The 16,538-nt window shown below is 39.3% G+C and overlaps 1 protein-coding gene across 12 annotated transcripts in view; it reads left to right on the forward strand.

Annotated features, from left to right (window-relative positions):
* The window catches only part of ATE1 (arginyltransferase 1), an 80,009-nt gene that overhangs the window by 4,022 nt on the left and 59,449 nt on the right, over positions 1 to 16,538 (forward strand). For 8 of the 12 annotated variants that reach the window (XR_008330601.1, XM_053389015.1, XM_053389020.1 and 5 more), the window contains exons 3-7: positions 3,445 to 3,507; positions 4,053 to 4,156; positions 4,386 to 4,637; positions 5,926 to 6,149; positions 11,664 to 11,792. Coding sequence is in view for 11 of the 12 variants with exons in the window: in XM_053389015.1 (XP_053244990.1) it covers positions 3,445 to 3,507; positions 4,053 to 4,156; positions 4,386 to 4,637; positions 5,926 to 6,149; positions 11,664 to 11,792 (772 nt within the window). In the remaining variant the exon portion in view is untranslated. Of the gene's footprint in view, positions 1 to 3,444; positions 3,508 to 4,052; positions 4,157 to 4,385; positions 4,638 to 5,925; positions 6,150 to 8,901; positions 9,031 to 11,663; positions 11,793 to 16,538 lie in introns of all 12 variants that reach the window. The other 4 variants (XM_053389021.1, XM_053389019.1, XM_053389010.1 and 1 more) reach the window with 1 other exon arrangement.

The following is a 16,538-nucleotide window of genomic DNA, read 5'->3' on the forward strand; positions in this document are numbered from 1 at the left end:
GGTGTAACTGAATCCAGTGTTTCAATATTAAAGAGCATATTGTGGAATTCAAACTGCCGGATTTTATTGTAAAAATATATAAGATCATAAACTTCACATTGTACCATGAGGAAACTGAAAGGGAAAGTGTTTTCAAGTCATGCTAGCAAAGTGCTGCCCTGCTTGAGCTTCTTCAGTCTTAGCTTCTCACTCCTCCTCACAGAAAATATATGGCAGTGTCTATTTCTATTGGGGAAAGAGTGTAGACTTATCCCTAGTTAACCTAGTTTGGAGGACCTACTTAACTTTTGTGTCTATGTGGCCTTCAGCTCAGGCATAGTAAGCTTATGTTCCTCCAGATATTGCTACACTCAACCCCCCACCATCCTTGGTCATTGGCAATGTTGGCTGGGAGTTAGACTACATCCTCGAGCATCTAGAGGTCAGCAGGTTTTAGTGGCAATTAAGGAAGAAGTGGGGCATTTGCTATGGAGAGAGACTTGAGAAGGCAAGGAGACAGTGCATAATTCTGCAGCCCCCTTATGGTCTCTTTCATCATAAGCATAAACTTCAGTTTGTTTTTTTTAAAAATATTTTTATTAAACAATTTTTTATACAAACAAAACATACATAAACAAACAAAGGACAACAAAACAAAAAAAGAAAAAAAAAACAAGTACCATTTCATATCCTAATTTCTTAAACCTTTCTTCTTCGACTTCCTCATGCCTCCCATTTCTGTATTCCAAATTCTAGTCAATTGCTCAGCAAATCTTCCCTTATTTTATTATAAATTTAAGCTAATCATTCTTATTCTCCTTGTCTTAACCATTACTAATAGTAACCATTTACTTTAGTCCAACATCATTCTAACTGTCGTTGATTTTGTAGTATTTCTTTAGATAGTCCTTGAACTTTTTCCATTCTTCTTCGGCTGCTTCTCTTCCCTGGTTTCAGATTCTGCTCGTCATTTCTGCCAAGCCCATGTAGTCCATCACCTTCATCTGCCATTCTTCCAGTGTGGGTAGATCCTGTGTCTTCCAGTACTTTGCAATGAGTATTCTAGCTGCTGTTGTAGCATACATAAAAAAAGTTATATCTGTCTTTAACACCCCTTGGCCGACAATGCCCAAGAGAAAGGCCTCTGGTTTCTTAGGGAAGGTATATTTTAATACCTTTTTCAGTTCATTATAAATCATTTCCCAGAATGCCTTAATCTTCGGGCACGTCCACCAGAGGTGAAAGAATGTGCCTTCCTTTTCCTTACATTTCCAACATTTATTGTCAGGCAAATGGTAGATCTTTGCAAGCTTGACTGGGGTTATGTACCACCTATAAATCATTTTCATAATATTTTCTCTTAAGGCGTTACATGCCGTGAATTTCATCCCGGTGGTCCACAACTTTTCCCAGTCAGCAAATAAAATATTATGACCAATGTCCTGAGCCCATTTAATCATAGTTGATTTAACCATTTCATCTTGTGTATTCCATTTCAGCAGCAAATTGTACATTTTTGACAAGTTCTTAGTACTGGATTCTAACAATTCAGTCTCTAATTTTGATTTTTCCACCTGGAAGCCAATTTTACTGTCCAATTTAAACACTTCATTTATTTGATGATAGTGCAACCAATCTCTCACCTTCCCTTTTAATTTCTCAAAACTCTGCAATCTCAATTTGTCCCCTTCCTTTTCCAAAATTTCCCAATATCTTGGCCACTTCGACTCCATATTTAACTTTTTAACTGCCTTAGCTTCCATTGGCGACAACCACCTTGGAGTTTTATTTTCCAGCAAATCTTTATATCTGACCCAAACATTTAATAGTGCTTTTCTGACAATATGGTTTTTAAAACTTTTATGCGCTTTAACCTTGTCATACCACAGATATGCATGCCACCCAAAAATATTGTTAAAACCTTCCAAATCCAAAATGTCTGTGTTTTCAAGAAGCAGCCAATCTTTTAGCCAGCAGAAAGCTGCCGCTTCATAGTACAGTTTAAGGTCTGGCAGGGCAAACCCCCCTCTTTCCTTTGAATCCGTTAATATCTTAAATTTTATTCTGGGCTTCTTGCCCTGCCAGACAAATCTAGATATATCTTTCTGCCACTTCTTGAAACAGTCCATTTTATCCATTATTTGTAATGCTTGGAACAAAAACAACATTCTTGGCAATACATTCATTTTTATAACTGCAATTCGACCTAACAAGGAAAGCTTCAAGTTTGACCAAATCTCCAGATCTTTTTTCACTTCTGTCCAAGTTTTTTCATAATTGTCTTTAAATAAATTCACATTCTTAGCTGTCATGTTTACACCCAGATATTTCACTTTTTTAACCACAGTCAACCCCGTCTCATTCTGAAACCTTTCTTTTTCAATCTGTGTTAAATTTTTCTCCAATACCTTAGTCTTTAACTTATTCAATTTAAATCCTGCCATTTGACCAAACTCTTGAATTATTTCCAAAACTCTTTTCGTACTAGCTTCTGGCTCCTGTAAAGTAAGTACTAGGTCATCTGCAAATGCTCTCAATTTATATTGTTTAGCTCCGACCTGAACCCCTTTGACCAACTGGTCCTTCCTAATCATATTAAGCAAAACCTCCAGAGCATAAACTTCAGTTTGGCCCTCCAAGAGCTCCCATGCAATGAGTGAGTTCATTTCGTTTCCTGCTCTTTTTCTGTTTTGTTGCAATATCTAAACCAACTGTAACTTGTATACTATCAGAAAAGTTCTCCATTTGTGAACAGGGGACAACTTGACTTCTTTCTAAGAGAAGTCTCTTTTTAGGACCAGTAGCCCATTTGAAGTGTTCCATTTAAAACTAAGCGTCACCTAAAGTGATCATTATTCTGGTAGATCTTGGTGCAAGAAATTGACTAGCAGTACCTTCTTGAAAAGAGGGGCTCTAGACTTGAGTGGACCTTTTCAGAAGAGCTGGGGCCCATGTTCCATCTGGCCTATGTGGAGACTCCCACCTTTAGTAGATACATGTCTAGTACTTATCATCAGAAGACATCCAGGTGTGGGCAGCCTATTTCTTCTGAGTCCCATATGGCCAGCAGTCATAGTGCAATAACTCCAGAATGCCGCTGCATTGTACATCGCCAAGAGACGAGCTAATTGCTTTGGATGGTTTTGATCATGTGCCTCGGAGAGCATTTGGAAAGTGGGGTATACATTTCTTAAATAAATATCTAGCAACAGTTTAAATACAGTGGTCTCAGATTGGTTTGCGCATAATGCCAAACCCTGGTTTAGTGCATTGTTCTTTAACAAGACTACAATTCCCATAATCCCTGACCATTGACCATGCTGGGTGGGAATTGTGTGCATAGATTAACATTATGTGTGACCCAGGAATCGTGGTTTAAACAAATAAGTTATTTAAACCTTATAATTCATGGCTATTCTAAGAACTAAACATACATTTTAAATAGTTATTTTTTTAAACTTATAGGAGTGGGAAATACATTTACAAGCCTATTATGAATCGTACATGTTGTCCTCAATATACAATAAGGTAAGGCAATACTTCTGTATATTTTCTTGAATGTCGACATATAGACAGATTCAGATATCTGCTTAATGTGAATATTAATGGGAAATGGTGACTCATGATGTCATTAAGCTGTGAAGCAGGTTGCTGTGAGGGTAAACAGTTTATTATGAGCAAGCAGGTTGGAACCCTGTGCATAAAATGCTTTTAGTTGTACTTGTAGTGTTGTAAAGAACCTTGCTGAAAAGAGATGTAAAAATATCAGAGTAATTTGTACATTGCAAGACTTTGAAACTGTGTTCTGCTGGGCTTTAATTCCATGTAACTTCTCAGCCCATTTTAGTGAATGTGGGTGATTAAATGTTAATGTTGTCATAATTCCAAACATCCACAGAAATATCGAAAGAGCATCATGAGCCACTAATTAATGTGGTATTGTTAACAAAGCCTAAACTGTTCCATGGAACCTAGACTACATGACTAATTGATAACATACATATCAAATTTTTGTTTAATATACTATATTATTTGGCGGATACCTTGACTATATTCCCTTTTTCTTTTTTTAGATGCCGGGCCTTACAATTCCAGCCTTCCAAATCACATAAGAAGGTTCTAAAGAAGATGTTGAAATTCTTAATGAAGGGGGAAATTCCTGTAGTAGACAGTGAAGGTAATAAAGGGTCTTTTAAACATTACTTACTTACTGTTGTGGTTTTGTGCAATTGAAATTGTTGTGCAATTAAATTTCTTTTTTACTTAGATCAATAGGTCAATGGCATGTAAATTATATAGAACTGTAGCTGTCTTTTAAATTTTAATTATTAGTGTTATATAGGTTTTTTTATCAGCTGTCCTTTCTCCTTTGTTCGTGGTTGTTCTAATTTTTCCCCTATTTACAGTGGAGCCTATGGATTCTCACACCAAAGATACTGATGGCTGCAGTTTTTTCTTAAAAGACGAACCAGGCAGCTGTCAGGCTGAACTAAAACCCCTCAATCCTGATCATTTGGAGAAGGTGGAGAGTGGGGAAGGAGAAATAACTGTGAAGAAAGCAGACTCAGAGCATATTGAATTGTCTCATGGGAAAGTTAATGCCAATTCTGGGGAGCCGTTGGAATCAGCTAAAGTTAGTCCGGCAGTTCCCAAACCAGGTAACTAATCTTTAATATAAGAAGAAGGCAAGACAGCTTTGCACCTTCTTTTCTTCCTTGTTTGTCTTGTGTGATTTCCAGAAATTGCAGGTGGTTCAGAATTCAGCGGCCAGGTTGCTCACTGGATCAAGACAGCCTGAGTACATAACACCAATCCTGTGCTGACTGCACTGGCTTAACAGTTAGTTTCTGGGCCCATTTCAAAGTCCTACTTTTGACCTATAAAGCTTTCTGTGGCTCAGGACCCCAGTACGTCAAGGGCTGCCTCTCCCCATATGAGCAGACCAGGACACTGCAGTCGTCATCTGAGGCCCTTCTTCATGTTCCCACAGGAAGTCTGGAGGCTGGTGACATGAGAACAGGACTTTTCTGTCATGGTTCCCTGCTTGTGGAAGGCTCTCTCTAGGGTGGTTCAATTAGCACCATTATTACCTGTCTTCAGGTGCCCATCAAAATCATTTCCCCCCTCAACCAGGAATTAATTAATTTATCAGTAGCCTCTTTTAGTGGGTGGGGTGTTTTAATCCTGCAATTTAAAAATATGAATGTGTTCTAGATTTTTCAGTTTTGTTTCGTGCTGGTTCTAATGCACGTGCAGAAACCACCTTCTTGACTGCTGGCCCCACTTTGTGTTACTTTTGCACAAAAGGGGTGGGAGACTAATGAGTGGCTTACAAATACAGTATTATAACTTTATACACAAGTAGGAAATTATTTGTGCTGCTTAACCTTACAAGTAATGATTACAAGTGTTTTGGGCACCTTGGGTACCTTGGTTCTCAAACTTAATCTGTTCCGGAAGTCCATTCCAAAACCAAAGTGTTCCAAAACCAAGGCTTGCAATGCAAAACGGATTAATCCGTTCCAGACTTTAAAAAATAACCCCTAAAACAACAATTTAACAGGAATTTTACTATCTAATGAGACCATTGATCCATAAAATGAAAGCAATAATCAATGTACTCTCTGTCCTCTCTGTCAAAGGGGGCGTCATGTGGCATCACATTCTGGTGCTAAATAAATGCCTGTTAATTGATCTGACTGGTTTTGGTATTGATTGGAGCATCCAGGCAAACCCACAGGGATATTGGGGATCACCCTTCTATTTTCCCCAATACAAGCACAATAATAAAATGTAGTTGGAACATCAGAAGAGGATTACATTTTTGCTTACGGTATTCATTGCCTTTCTTCCAGTCGTCATAAAAGTATACTGTACAGGTGAATGAATGTAGCAATTCTACAACACACTCTTTCCCCATTGAGTATGTACGCATTGCCTTTCTAGGGAAAGGAGCTGACTTGAGTAAGCCACCCTGCCGTAAAGCAAAGGAACTAAGGAAGGAACATAAATTGCAGAAGACCCTTCAGAACCAGACACAAAATCCTTCGCTGCAAACTGAGGCTCAGGTTTTGCTTGGCCAGCGCTCAAAAGCTAAAACCAATCAGCCCAAATCGATTGAAGACTTCATTTTTGCCTCTTTACCTACCGAACCTGTGCACCAGTTAGAGGTACTGAGATACTTACTTTGATTGATGTGATACGTAGAGCCATCATGTCATTCTTGCACTGCTGCTTATGTTGAAGGTATTTGATTAGTCAGATGTGAAACATGCCTTGGTGTCAATTACTGGCATTTGAGAAGTCCTGCGATGTTTTCAGTTTAGCCTCATAAGACGTTGTTGTGTGTATGTTAGTGTGTGCAAAACTTAAGTGGATGAGTTCTTTGCAGAAACACAAGAGGGTGCTGTGGTTCCACCTGAATGAATAGCCTAGTACATTTCCAGAACAAAAATCACATTAGTGGAACTGTAATTAGATATGAATGTTATATAAAATTAGTCCCCTAATTTGAAGTAAAAATTAGAAATGACAAATAGCTAGATTTTTACATTACTGAAGAAGACGCTGTTTCACAAAATATTTTTATCAATTTCCAGTACCAGACTCCTGGCTATAATTTGTGCATTTCTGGAAATTTTTAGGACCTATTTTCCCCCCAGATATGCATATGATGGCATATGAGTCTATTACCTATTTACCCCGTGAAAAGAATTTCTTAACCAGTTTTGGGCAACGTGCTGAAACTTACATACAAGGTAGCTGACAAAGAATTACTTTATCCTCTTGGCCACTTCCCTGGGCACCAAACAGCTCCTGGGAGAGCAGTCCTTGGTCCCTAGGAAACTAGGTCTTGCTACTGTGAACCAGTCTTTCCAAGCAGCCCCTTTATCTCCCTCAAAATTGGTGGAGTGGGGAGAGAGGATGCCTGTCACCACTGTTCAGCTGGATTTTCTGTCTCGGGTTGAGGCTGCAAACCTCTAGATCAGTGGCTCTCATCCGGTGGGCCCCAGAGTTCGTCAGTGGCTACTGGATATTAAGAGCCACTTCCCAAAGCCTGGCAAGTAAGGGAGAGGGGGTCCCACCTGCTGGTGGTGGTTACAGCCCTTCCCCACGGCAAGGGGCCTCATGCAGGTAGAAAGTAGTCAAGCAACAGAAGGAGGTGATGGTGCATGGTGGCAGGGCTTTTTTCAGCTGGGAACCTTTGCTCTAGAGCAGGCATCCCCAGACTTGGCCCTCCAGATGTTTTGGGACTACAACTCCCATCAACCCTAGCTAATAGGACCAGTGGTCAGGGATGATGGGAATTGTAGTCCCAAAAAACATCTGGAGGGTCGAGTTTGGGGGTGCCTGCTCTAGATGGTCAAAAGCACACCCTGGCTGATTATAGTTCTTTCCCTTATGGGCACTTAAATTGCCTCATCCCGGATTCTGTCCCTGATCTTACACTTTTTCATCTTGTAACTTGCCCTTTGTCACCCTCCTGTCAAAAAACATTTGCATGTCATGTACTTGCCTCCTGTGTTTTGACCCACCCTTGCTTCTGTTTTAGCTTGTCTCTGACCCTGGAAGGACATTTGACTTTGGCTCCTTGATTACTGCCTAGCATTAACATGACCTCTGACTCCATTTGCTCTGTTCATTTGCGATTGCCACGCCAGGTCAGATTCTGTTCAGTGTAGCACCTAGCCATGACAGGGTATTTGCTTGGTCTCTTGCAAGACATGACTCATAGCCAAGATGTAAGGGAAATAGTTTTTTTCTTATTGAGAATTGGATCAAAATTTTGATACATTAGCCTTAGCAGAAAAAATAGTGAACTTGAGGCATACGTTGGCCCAGGTCATGTATCACATTAAACTATGGCTTAAAACAAACTATGGTTTGATGTGAGTGAGCAACTTGCTGGTGCATGTTGCTGGAAAGTTTTTTGCAGTGCTTCTTCCCCATTCTTGCCATACCACAAGTAAAACAAGTCAGGGTCTGGTTTGTCATGTTGTCCAAATGCAATCTATGATTTGTTTCCCTCCAAACCATAAGTGGCAACCAGTATTTGTTCTTCTCATCCCTCGTTCTGGCATGTTTGTTTATTTTTTTCTTAGGAAAAAGGGGTATAGTTCCACTAATAGCACATTTTAAAGCATACATTTATGTGTGCTAAGTCTGTTTTCCATTTGATAATGGTGATATTCTGGGGTTCTGTGGCATATAGTGAAAGAGGAGGCTGAGACAGTAATCCTAAACACCCTTACTAGGAACGAAGTCCCATTGAATTCCTTGAGACTTCTGAGTTAAACATACCTAGGATTGAACTGCTAGTATAGTATGTGTTAACATAAAGTTGTGCTAATAGGATTTAAGGGAGATTTAAATTATTCAGTTGTGTTAAAAGAAATCTCATCAGTGTTCTTGTCCTAGCATCTCAAAATAGTGCAAAGGTGATGGTAGATAGCCAACAGCAAAGACTGATAGGAAAATGGCAGGAAGCAAAATGACCTCCTGCAATTTAAGGGTGGATGTGGACTTGAGTAGCAACTTGTTTTTGTTCTTACAACATGTATAGAATATATGTATTTATGTTTGAATAATCCTTATTATACAACTGCATGATTCACTCAAAATTGATTTTGTATTAGACTTTGTAAACTATTGAGTAAAGTGCACAGTGTTTACAGAACAATGACTAGAAACTAAACTTAAATGGTTACATGGAAAATAATCTTTTCATTTCTTAAAAAAATAAATAAATAGGCGTAGTGGAGCAGAAAGTAACATTGGCCTCGAGGGGGAAATGGTTGTTTAAAAGTATTGTTGATTTCATTGTGTAAATGTTGATTTAACTATAGCTAGTTTCTAACTGTTTGTATTCTTCCCAGCTTTTGAATGGCTATTATTCCAATAATGAATATCTTTCTTTGGAAGGTGAGGCTGGTGCAATCATCTCCACCAAGTTCCCTGTTCAAAGCCACCTTTCAGGAGTCTTACCAGGTCTATAAACGTTACCAGATGGTTATTCACAAGGACCCACCTGATAAACCAACCGCCAGCCAGGTCAGACACAAGCATGTTGCTTTGGTCTATTCTGAGACATTTGGAAGCTGTTCCTTTAAAATAATTAATAACCATAGAAACTTCAAAAAAGAAAAAAAAAGAATTAAACAAAACTTAAATCCTGGAAGTTCAAGGAGGTTTTGCATATCTCATGAGTGCCACAAATAATTAAAGACATCTTCAAGCAAAATGAGAAGCAATAATGGGGTTTGCTTTGACATTGGAGATGGTGCATAAAGAGGAACAGGTGAACTAGTGAAATACACTTTAAATTCCCCAAACAGTAGGGTAGCTAGATTTTGAAAGTTGTACGTGCCTCTATAATGGGCGATCCTACAGGGCTTGAGTGTGTTTCACCAATATTTGTAAACAGCTTTGAGGGCTTTTTTTTTTAATCAAGTGGTGTATAAATTTTATGAAATAAATAAAAATTAGGGCACAGTTAACTTTGGGTTGAATTTATGCTGAGGTCCTATCCATAAAGTATGTTGCATATTGGATGGGGAAGGAGAACAAAGTTTTGGAAGAGTGTGTGTGTAGGATGAAATGGTTTCCTTACACCTGTTCAACTCTTTGACTTACTCTTTACTTTTTACTTTCCATCTTCATTCTCTTCTGCCCCTAACATACCAACCTTTGCAAGGTACTGTGAAATTCTGAAAAGGCCCATAGTTTCATTCAGGCAAGAAGACATGTGGTATCTAGGACATGGCTACTCTTCAATCAGTACCCATTATATTTTGTTGCTGCCCCTTCCATACTGCAGTTTTCTCTGATACCCTCATCTATCCTTTGGCAATTCCTTTTCCTTAATGTAGGCTTCTTTTTCTCCTCTCACCTGACAATTCCCAACTCACTTTGTTCACACTGTTCTGTCTGCTTTCTTTGGCAAAATATCTGAATTCAGCAATGGAAATAAGTCACAAATAGTGATCATTTTAGTGTGTGTGTGTGTGTGTGTGTGTGTGTGTGTGTGTGTGGTGGAATGGTTTTAGAAAGTGTTAGTGTTTCCTGATAAGCATCAGTTGCATAAAGGCATCCTTCTCCATTCAAAATGTACAGTGGTACCTCGGGATGCGAACGGGATCCATTCCGGAGCCCCGTTCGCATCCTGAACAGAACGTAAGACGCGACAGCGGGTCACGTTTCGCGCATTCGCGTGACGTCATTTTGACCGTCTGCGCATGCGCGAATGGTGACACCCGGAAGTAACGTGCTCCGTTACTTCCAGGTTGCTGCGGAATGCAAACCGAAAGCGCTCAACCTGAAGTGTATTTATCCCGAGGTATGACTGTACTTTGTGTAATCATTGATAAACAGACTTGGGTCCTGACTTGGCTGCTACTGGCGGGTGTATCCTCTGAGTGGAGCTCCACTGGGGATTCTCCTGCTGGCAGAAGGTGTGTGGGGAGGCAACATTAATCAATTCCCCCTTGCGGTGCCTGAAAAACTGGTCTGGAGGACTGGTAGGATCCTCTGCAACAGCGGGGGCAGCGAATAGAGAGAATCTGCTGGATCAGTAATCATCTCTAGATAAGAAGGAGCCTTTCTGTTTGTGGAAGGCTAAATTTGGATTCCAGCCTATGTAAATTGTGGTGGGTAGTGTCTGTTATAGTGATGGATTGTGGAAGATGGTAGCGAATTTAGTTTGCAGAGTAGATCATACTTTATGGATAATTCCTTTGGGATTATGTGTATTCAGAACTGGCTTTTATGTTGGCTGTGATTGACCAAACAGAGTGACGAAGTCCAGAGGTGCAAAAACCTAGGTGCCTAGTCACTAGTGCCTAAAAACGTAATCTAGTGACAAGTATGCGGATTACAGTAATGTAGAAGTCAGGAATCAGGTTTCTCCTGTATGACTTCCATTTGGGTGGAAGGGAGGCTGAGTACCCCAGTGAAGGCCAGAACTTGGAAGATGTTCATATCTGTTGGTGTATTAGTTCTGCCATTTACAATGCACGATTAAGATATTTGGAGTGGTGGGAAAGGTTTTTGGATGAGAATTGTGTATAGCCCTCAGGTTTACAAACTCTAGTTGAGAACTTCTGATAATCTAGAACTATTCTCACTAGACCAGTAATGAGTAAACCTTAACTACAGAGCCAGTTCGCTTGAAGCATTGACCAGGCCATTGGTTTAACATCACTGCTTTGCCTGAACTGAGAGTACACTCTAGAAAATATATGACAACTCCAGGATGCAGCGAAATATTGGTTGTAGGGGGCAAGCTTGCCTTCCATTATTGATCTTATTGAGAAATCTCAGAATTCACCTCCCTCTAAAACATGAGACAGTCAAATCCTTCTTGACTTACCTGGAATTTTGATTACGTTATCTATTTTGCATGGAGAGATAATTGGCATAGAATATTAAGTGGCTCTTAGTATTACTGTTTTCAGCTGGTATGCAAACGAGCTCTTCCTGTTCCTGGAGTGCAGAACCAGCCTAGCACTTAGAATGCCACCATTGCTTCAAATCTTAGTAATACATTTCTGCGGTTGCTGGGCTTCCTTGTATGTCTCCTAGGAAGAGGCTTTGAAATGGATTTGAGGAGATAGCATACTAGCCTTACCTTCAGAAGCATTTGGACAAATGCCAACAAAGTACCTTTGTTTTCCCTTGCTCTGAAGGTGAGGTTAGTACCTGTTTCTTTAGAGGACCCGCAGTTCAAATCATCTTTCACCCAGTCTGCTGCTTTATTTGCCAAGTATCAGATGGCCATACACAAGGACTCTCCTTTTGAATGTAACGAGTATCAGGTACAGTTAACTGCATGCACTTTTTTTGTCCTTATTATCATTGGTGGTGTGAATAACAGGATATTGAATTGACTTTCCATCAGATCTGTGTATGTGGTGGGGGAATTAGGATTTGGATGTGCCTTCCAGCAGTAGCGTTCTTATGTACTCAGTATTTTATCTGTGTCCTGAATCGGTTGGAATAAGCTTTCTACTGTTCTCCTAATCCAGTTATTTGGAAGTAAATCCCAGTATCACTAATGGGATTTGCTCTGAAATAAGTATGCTCAGCCCAGGTATAGTGCAGGTGTAATATTTCCTGTTCTGTCATGGTGTACCCTTCCGGTTTGCATGCTTCTCCCCCTTCTTCAATCTCTTTAGTTCATGTGCTCAATTTGTCACTCATCCTCTTCTCTTTGGCTTGAATTCCTTCATATCCCTTTCCATGACTAACCATGGTTAGCATTACACCTGAATTGCAGTTAACACTAGCCATGGTTAGCTTTAAACCAGAGTTTGAAGTGGGTTTAAAACTGTGGTTTAATGACTAACATTAATGTCATTTCAGATGGAATGCTAGCCATGTATAGTACTGAAAGTGATTGGGGAAGGGAAGAGGAAGGGGTCAGATTGGAGCGTGCAAGTAAAAAAACCCACTAGAGATCAGTCAGTGTTATGTTAGTAACAGACATAAGATTAGTGTTTGATTTAGAAAACTAAACTCATGGCTAAAACGAAAAGCCTCCTGTTTTCCAGACAGTTGAAACTAAATTTTATGATCGATTTAGGATTGACAACAATTGGAATTATCAGTACAAGAAATCTGGGCCTTTTCAACATCACAGCTTAATGGAGGGTTTAAAGTTTTACAGAAACTATATAGCCAGGTGTCATAACTTCTCTGTGTGTGTGTTTTGTTTTTTGAAAGCTTAACATTAGTTATGGCTACAGTTCAAAATACATTTACTGCAGTCTCTAATCTCTTGTTTTCGCCACTCCTTTCGATTCTATACATTGCCTTATTTTCTTGTATTGTTGTAATATTGAAAATTAACTTGCTTGCAGTCTGCATCTTGAAGAATTTAAGTGTAGAATGTTGGGCATATTGCAAGTGTTTAAAGGTCAGCAGTTGCCCATTTTTGATGTAACGGTAAACCATGGTTTAGCTCTATGTGTGGAGCTGATGCTAGCTTGTACTCAAGTATTCCGACAGGAGACAATTGAAACCTTCCACTTCCAGTATTAAGTCAGTCTCTTATTTCACTACTCACCTGGCCAACATCGGTTACTAAGAATTCCATGGAGGCAAGTGCAGGAATTCCCTCCAGGTGACCAAGAAGGCTGGTAAAGGATGTTTATCCTTTGCCAACCCAATGTGCTTCGTGTTTGCTGCTTCTTTTTACCAGGATTGGATTTGTTGAAACAAGCCAGGATCAAAATGTGAGTTTTGATTCTGGCATATTAATAAGAAGCTGCGGGGGCAACTGAGCCAGGCATATGTAATCAGTGTAACCCCTTGCCCACGGAGCGCTTTTGCTGATAAAATCAAACCTCCCCGCTTCTCTTCCTACACCAGTAGGACACCTCAGTTGTCATGTTCGGTTTGGACTGAGATCAAAGGAAATCTTGGTTTCAATAAAACCTGTATGAATTAGGTGTGATTGGAGACTTACTGAGTGAGTCGATTTTAAATGGTGCCTGTTGGATATATGGAATTACTTCATATAAAGCTATTTTATTTGCTCAGTTTTCTCATATATATATCTTTGTTGTAATGCTGGATTTTTAATCTGCTTTTCTGTTTATTGTCTTGTTTTATGATTGTTTTTATTGTAATTCTGATTTCTTTTAATATGTAACGTAAGCTGATCTGGGAGCCTCACTGGCTGAAGAGCTGGAGCAACAAGTGCATGAAAAATAATAATTATGCAACATTTTAGAAAGAAAAACTGCTGAGGCTATCTTCATCCTGCTTTATAAAACGGCTAGTACCTTGGAAAATATGATTTAGTCATCTATTTTTTTCAAATTAAATATGCACTGCCTTCTTCTAAAGAGCTTATTTTGAAATGATATTATTATGTTTATTAGGATTGTAGAATGTCATAACAACTTCAAAAGAACTGTTACACAATGGTAACTCGTCTTCCCAATTGACTTTGGGTTAGCCTTTAGTTTAATAGTTTATAAGGTAAACATAAAGTATTTATAAAGCCACTTTCTGTGAGCAAAACTAGACATGTAGGTGTCTTCAGTTCCTTTTTAAATCTTACTTTTAAAAAAGTCTGTTTGCTGCTCAAATGATGAGATATAAACATGTTGTTCACGTTAAATATGTGTAAGACGGCCTTGGTCCAGTATATCTGAAGGAGCGTCTCCTCCCCCATCGTTCTGCCCGGACACTGAGGTCCAGTTCCGAGGGCCTTCTGGCAGTTCCCTCACTGCGAGAGGCCAAGTTACAGGGAACCAGGCAGAGGGCCTTCTCTGTAGTGGCACCCGCCCTGTGGAACGCCCTCCCATCAGATGTCAAAGCAATAAACAACTACCTGACATTCAGAAGACATCTGAAGGCAGCCCTGTTCAGGGAAGTTTTTAATATGTGACATTTTAGTGTATTTTTCATCTTTGTTGGAAGCCGCCCAGAGTGGCTGGGGAAACCCAGCCAGATGGGCGGGGTACAAATAATAAATTATTATTATTATTATTATTATTATTATTATTATTATTATTATTAGTTATCTAGGTTTGGTTCTCAAATACATTAGGAACTATGCAATTCATGTAGATCAACATCTGGGATACTTGTTAATATCAAGTGCCAGATTAGAAAATATGCCATGAGAATTATTTTTATTAAATAAGAAGTTCTCTGGCTAGTGATAGGTTCATCAACAGTTAACATTCATTTTCATTTTTAATATGCTGTTAAATTGTTTCCCCAAAAGCCTGCCTGACGAATAGAGTATAATTGTCAGGGTTTGAAAAAAAGTCACACTGTGTTCAGCAGCATTTCTTCCTAGAAAAGTACAGTGGTGCCCCGCAAGACGAATGCCTCGCAAGACGAAAAACTCGCTACACGAAAGGGTTTTCCGTTTTTTGAGTCATTCTGCAAGACGAATTTCCCTATGGGCTTGCTTTGCAAGACGAAACGTCTTGCGAGTTCTTGCGAGTTTGTTTCCTTTTTCTTAAAGCCGCTAAGCCATTAATAGCTGCTAAGCCGCTAAGCCGTTAATAGCCACTAAGCGGCTAATAGCCGTGCTTCGCAAGACGAAAAAACCGCAAGATGAAGAGACTCGCGGAACGGATTAATTTCGTCTTGGGAGGCACCACTGTATATACCAAGGCGTGCACCCTTAATTTATTGCCTGCATAGTATTATAGGTTAGCCTTTGGAAAAGGACTACTAAATGTTAGAAAACAAGTTTGCACAGAATATTTCAGTATCTAGACTAGGATATAGCTGTAACTGACTCCAAATGTAAACGTTTTAACATTTTCATCTGATGTTCAAGTAAACAATTGTGTTGATTGTTAACACACCTTTCTGGACACCTTTCTGTTGCAGGGAATGGATTATTCAGTGGCTGAGCATGTAGCCTGAGATCTCCAGCCACCTTTAGTTGATATTTGACTTCCACATTTGCCTTACCTGACAGAACTTGCTAACTCCTGTACTTATTAGGAAAGAGGCTTTATATCTTTTCATTTTCCCCAAGCATTTAGTTTTCATATAGATCAAATTAAACAATTAAGAATCAGTCTCAGTGCTTATTTCCTGAAATGGAAGATGCTTGCAAACAGGGCATAACTTTGTAATATTTTGTATGCCATATTTTGTTCCCCCTCCCAAAAACATCAAATAAGACATACTGAGCTAAATATCTACCTGTAGAAAGAGAGATACAAAGCAGTCATGTATTTTGCATGCACATAGCAATAATTAAATGTTGAGGCTACAGTCCCATGCAGTCTTCCTTTTGCAAAGTACCCCATGAAAATGCACTTCATTGCAAACCATTTTAATAAAGGAATTGCACCATAAAAATAAACAAATGTAGAGGCACAAATGGCAAAAGGCACTGAATAACAGAACTGATTGCAAGCAACTAAGTGAAGATTAGACTATCCGACAGACTCTACATATGGTATTTCAAGGGGTGCAACCTACCTAGCAATAGCTCAGTTAGTAGAGCATAAGACTCTTAATCTCAGGGTCGTGGGTTTGAACCCCATTTTGGGTAAAAGATTTCTGCATTATTTACGATTCTATGACTATGATCATATGAGGTTTTGATATGTAGGATGTATGACAGGAGCACATGATTCAGGGGCTTTGAAGCAGTATGAAAAGAAATTGGTTTTAAATAAGCTTCTAGCAAATGGGTGGAAGTGCCTTAATCTTTGGACTTTTAGAAAGAAGAATATAAACACTGGTTCCTCTGAGACTCTGAATCCCAGAAACCTGGACCAAAAATTATTCAAGCATCTAAATGTAGTTATCTGAGGGAATTGATATAATATACCTAAGTTGAATGCATAAATCACATGAAGGGCAGGGGCAGTTTAATGCATAAGTAATAGTATGTTTTAGAGACATTGCTCAGAGACTTTCATGAATTCCGCAGACCTTTTGTGGGAATGGATTTAGGAGCTCATATGTACAATTTGTAGAGTGTGTGTGACAAACCAGATCACATTTGTGTTTATCTTCTGGAGTTTTGCAGCAGCTGTTCTGTCAGGCATCCAAAACACCTTCCCTACTTTCTT

This window comes from Podarcis raffonei, chromosome 5, assembly GCF_027172205.1.
Source record: "Podarcis raffonei isolate rPodRaf1 chromosome 5, rPodRaf1.pri, whole genome shotgun sequence".
Classification (NCBI taxonomy): domain Eukaryota; kingdom Metazoa; phylum Chordata; class Lepidosauria; order Squamata; family Lacertidae; genus Podarcis; species Podarcis raffonei.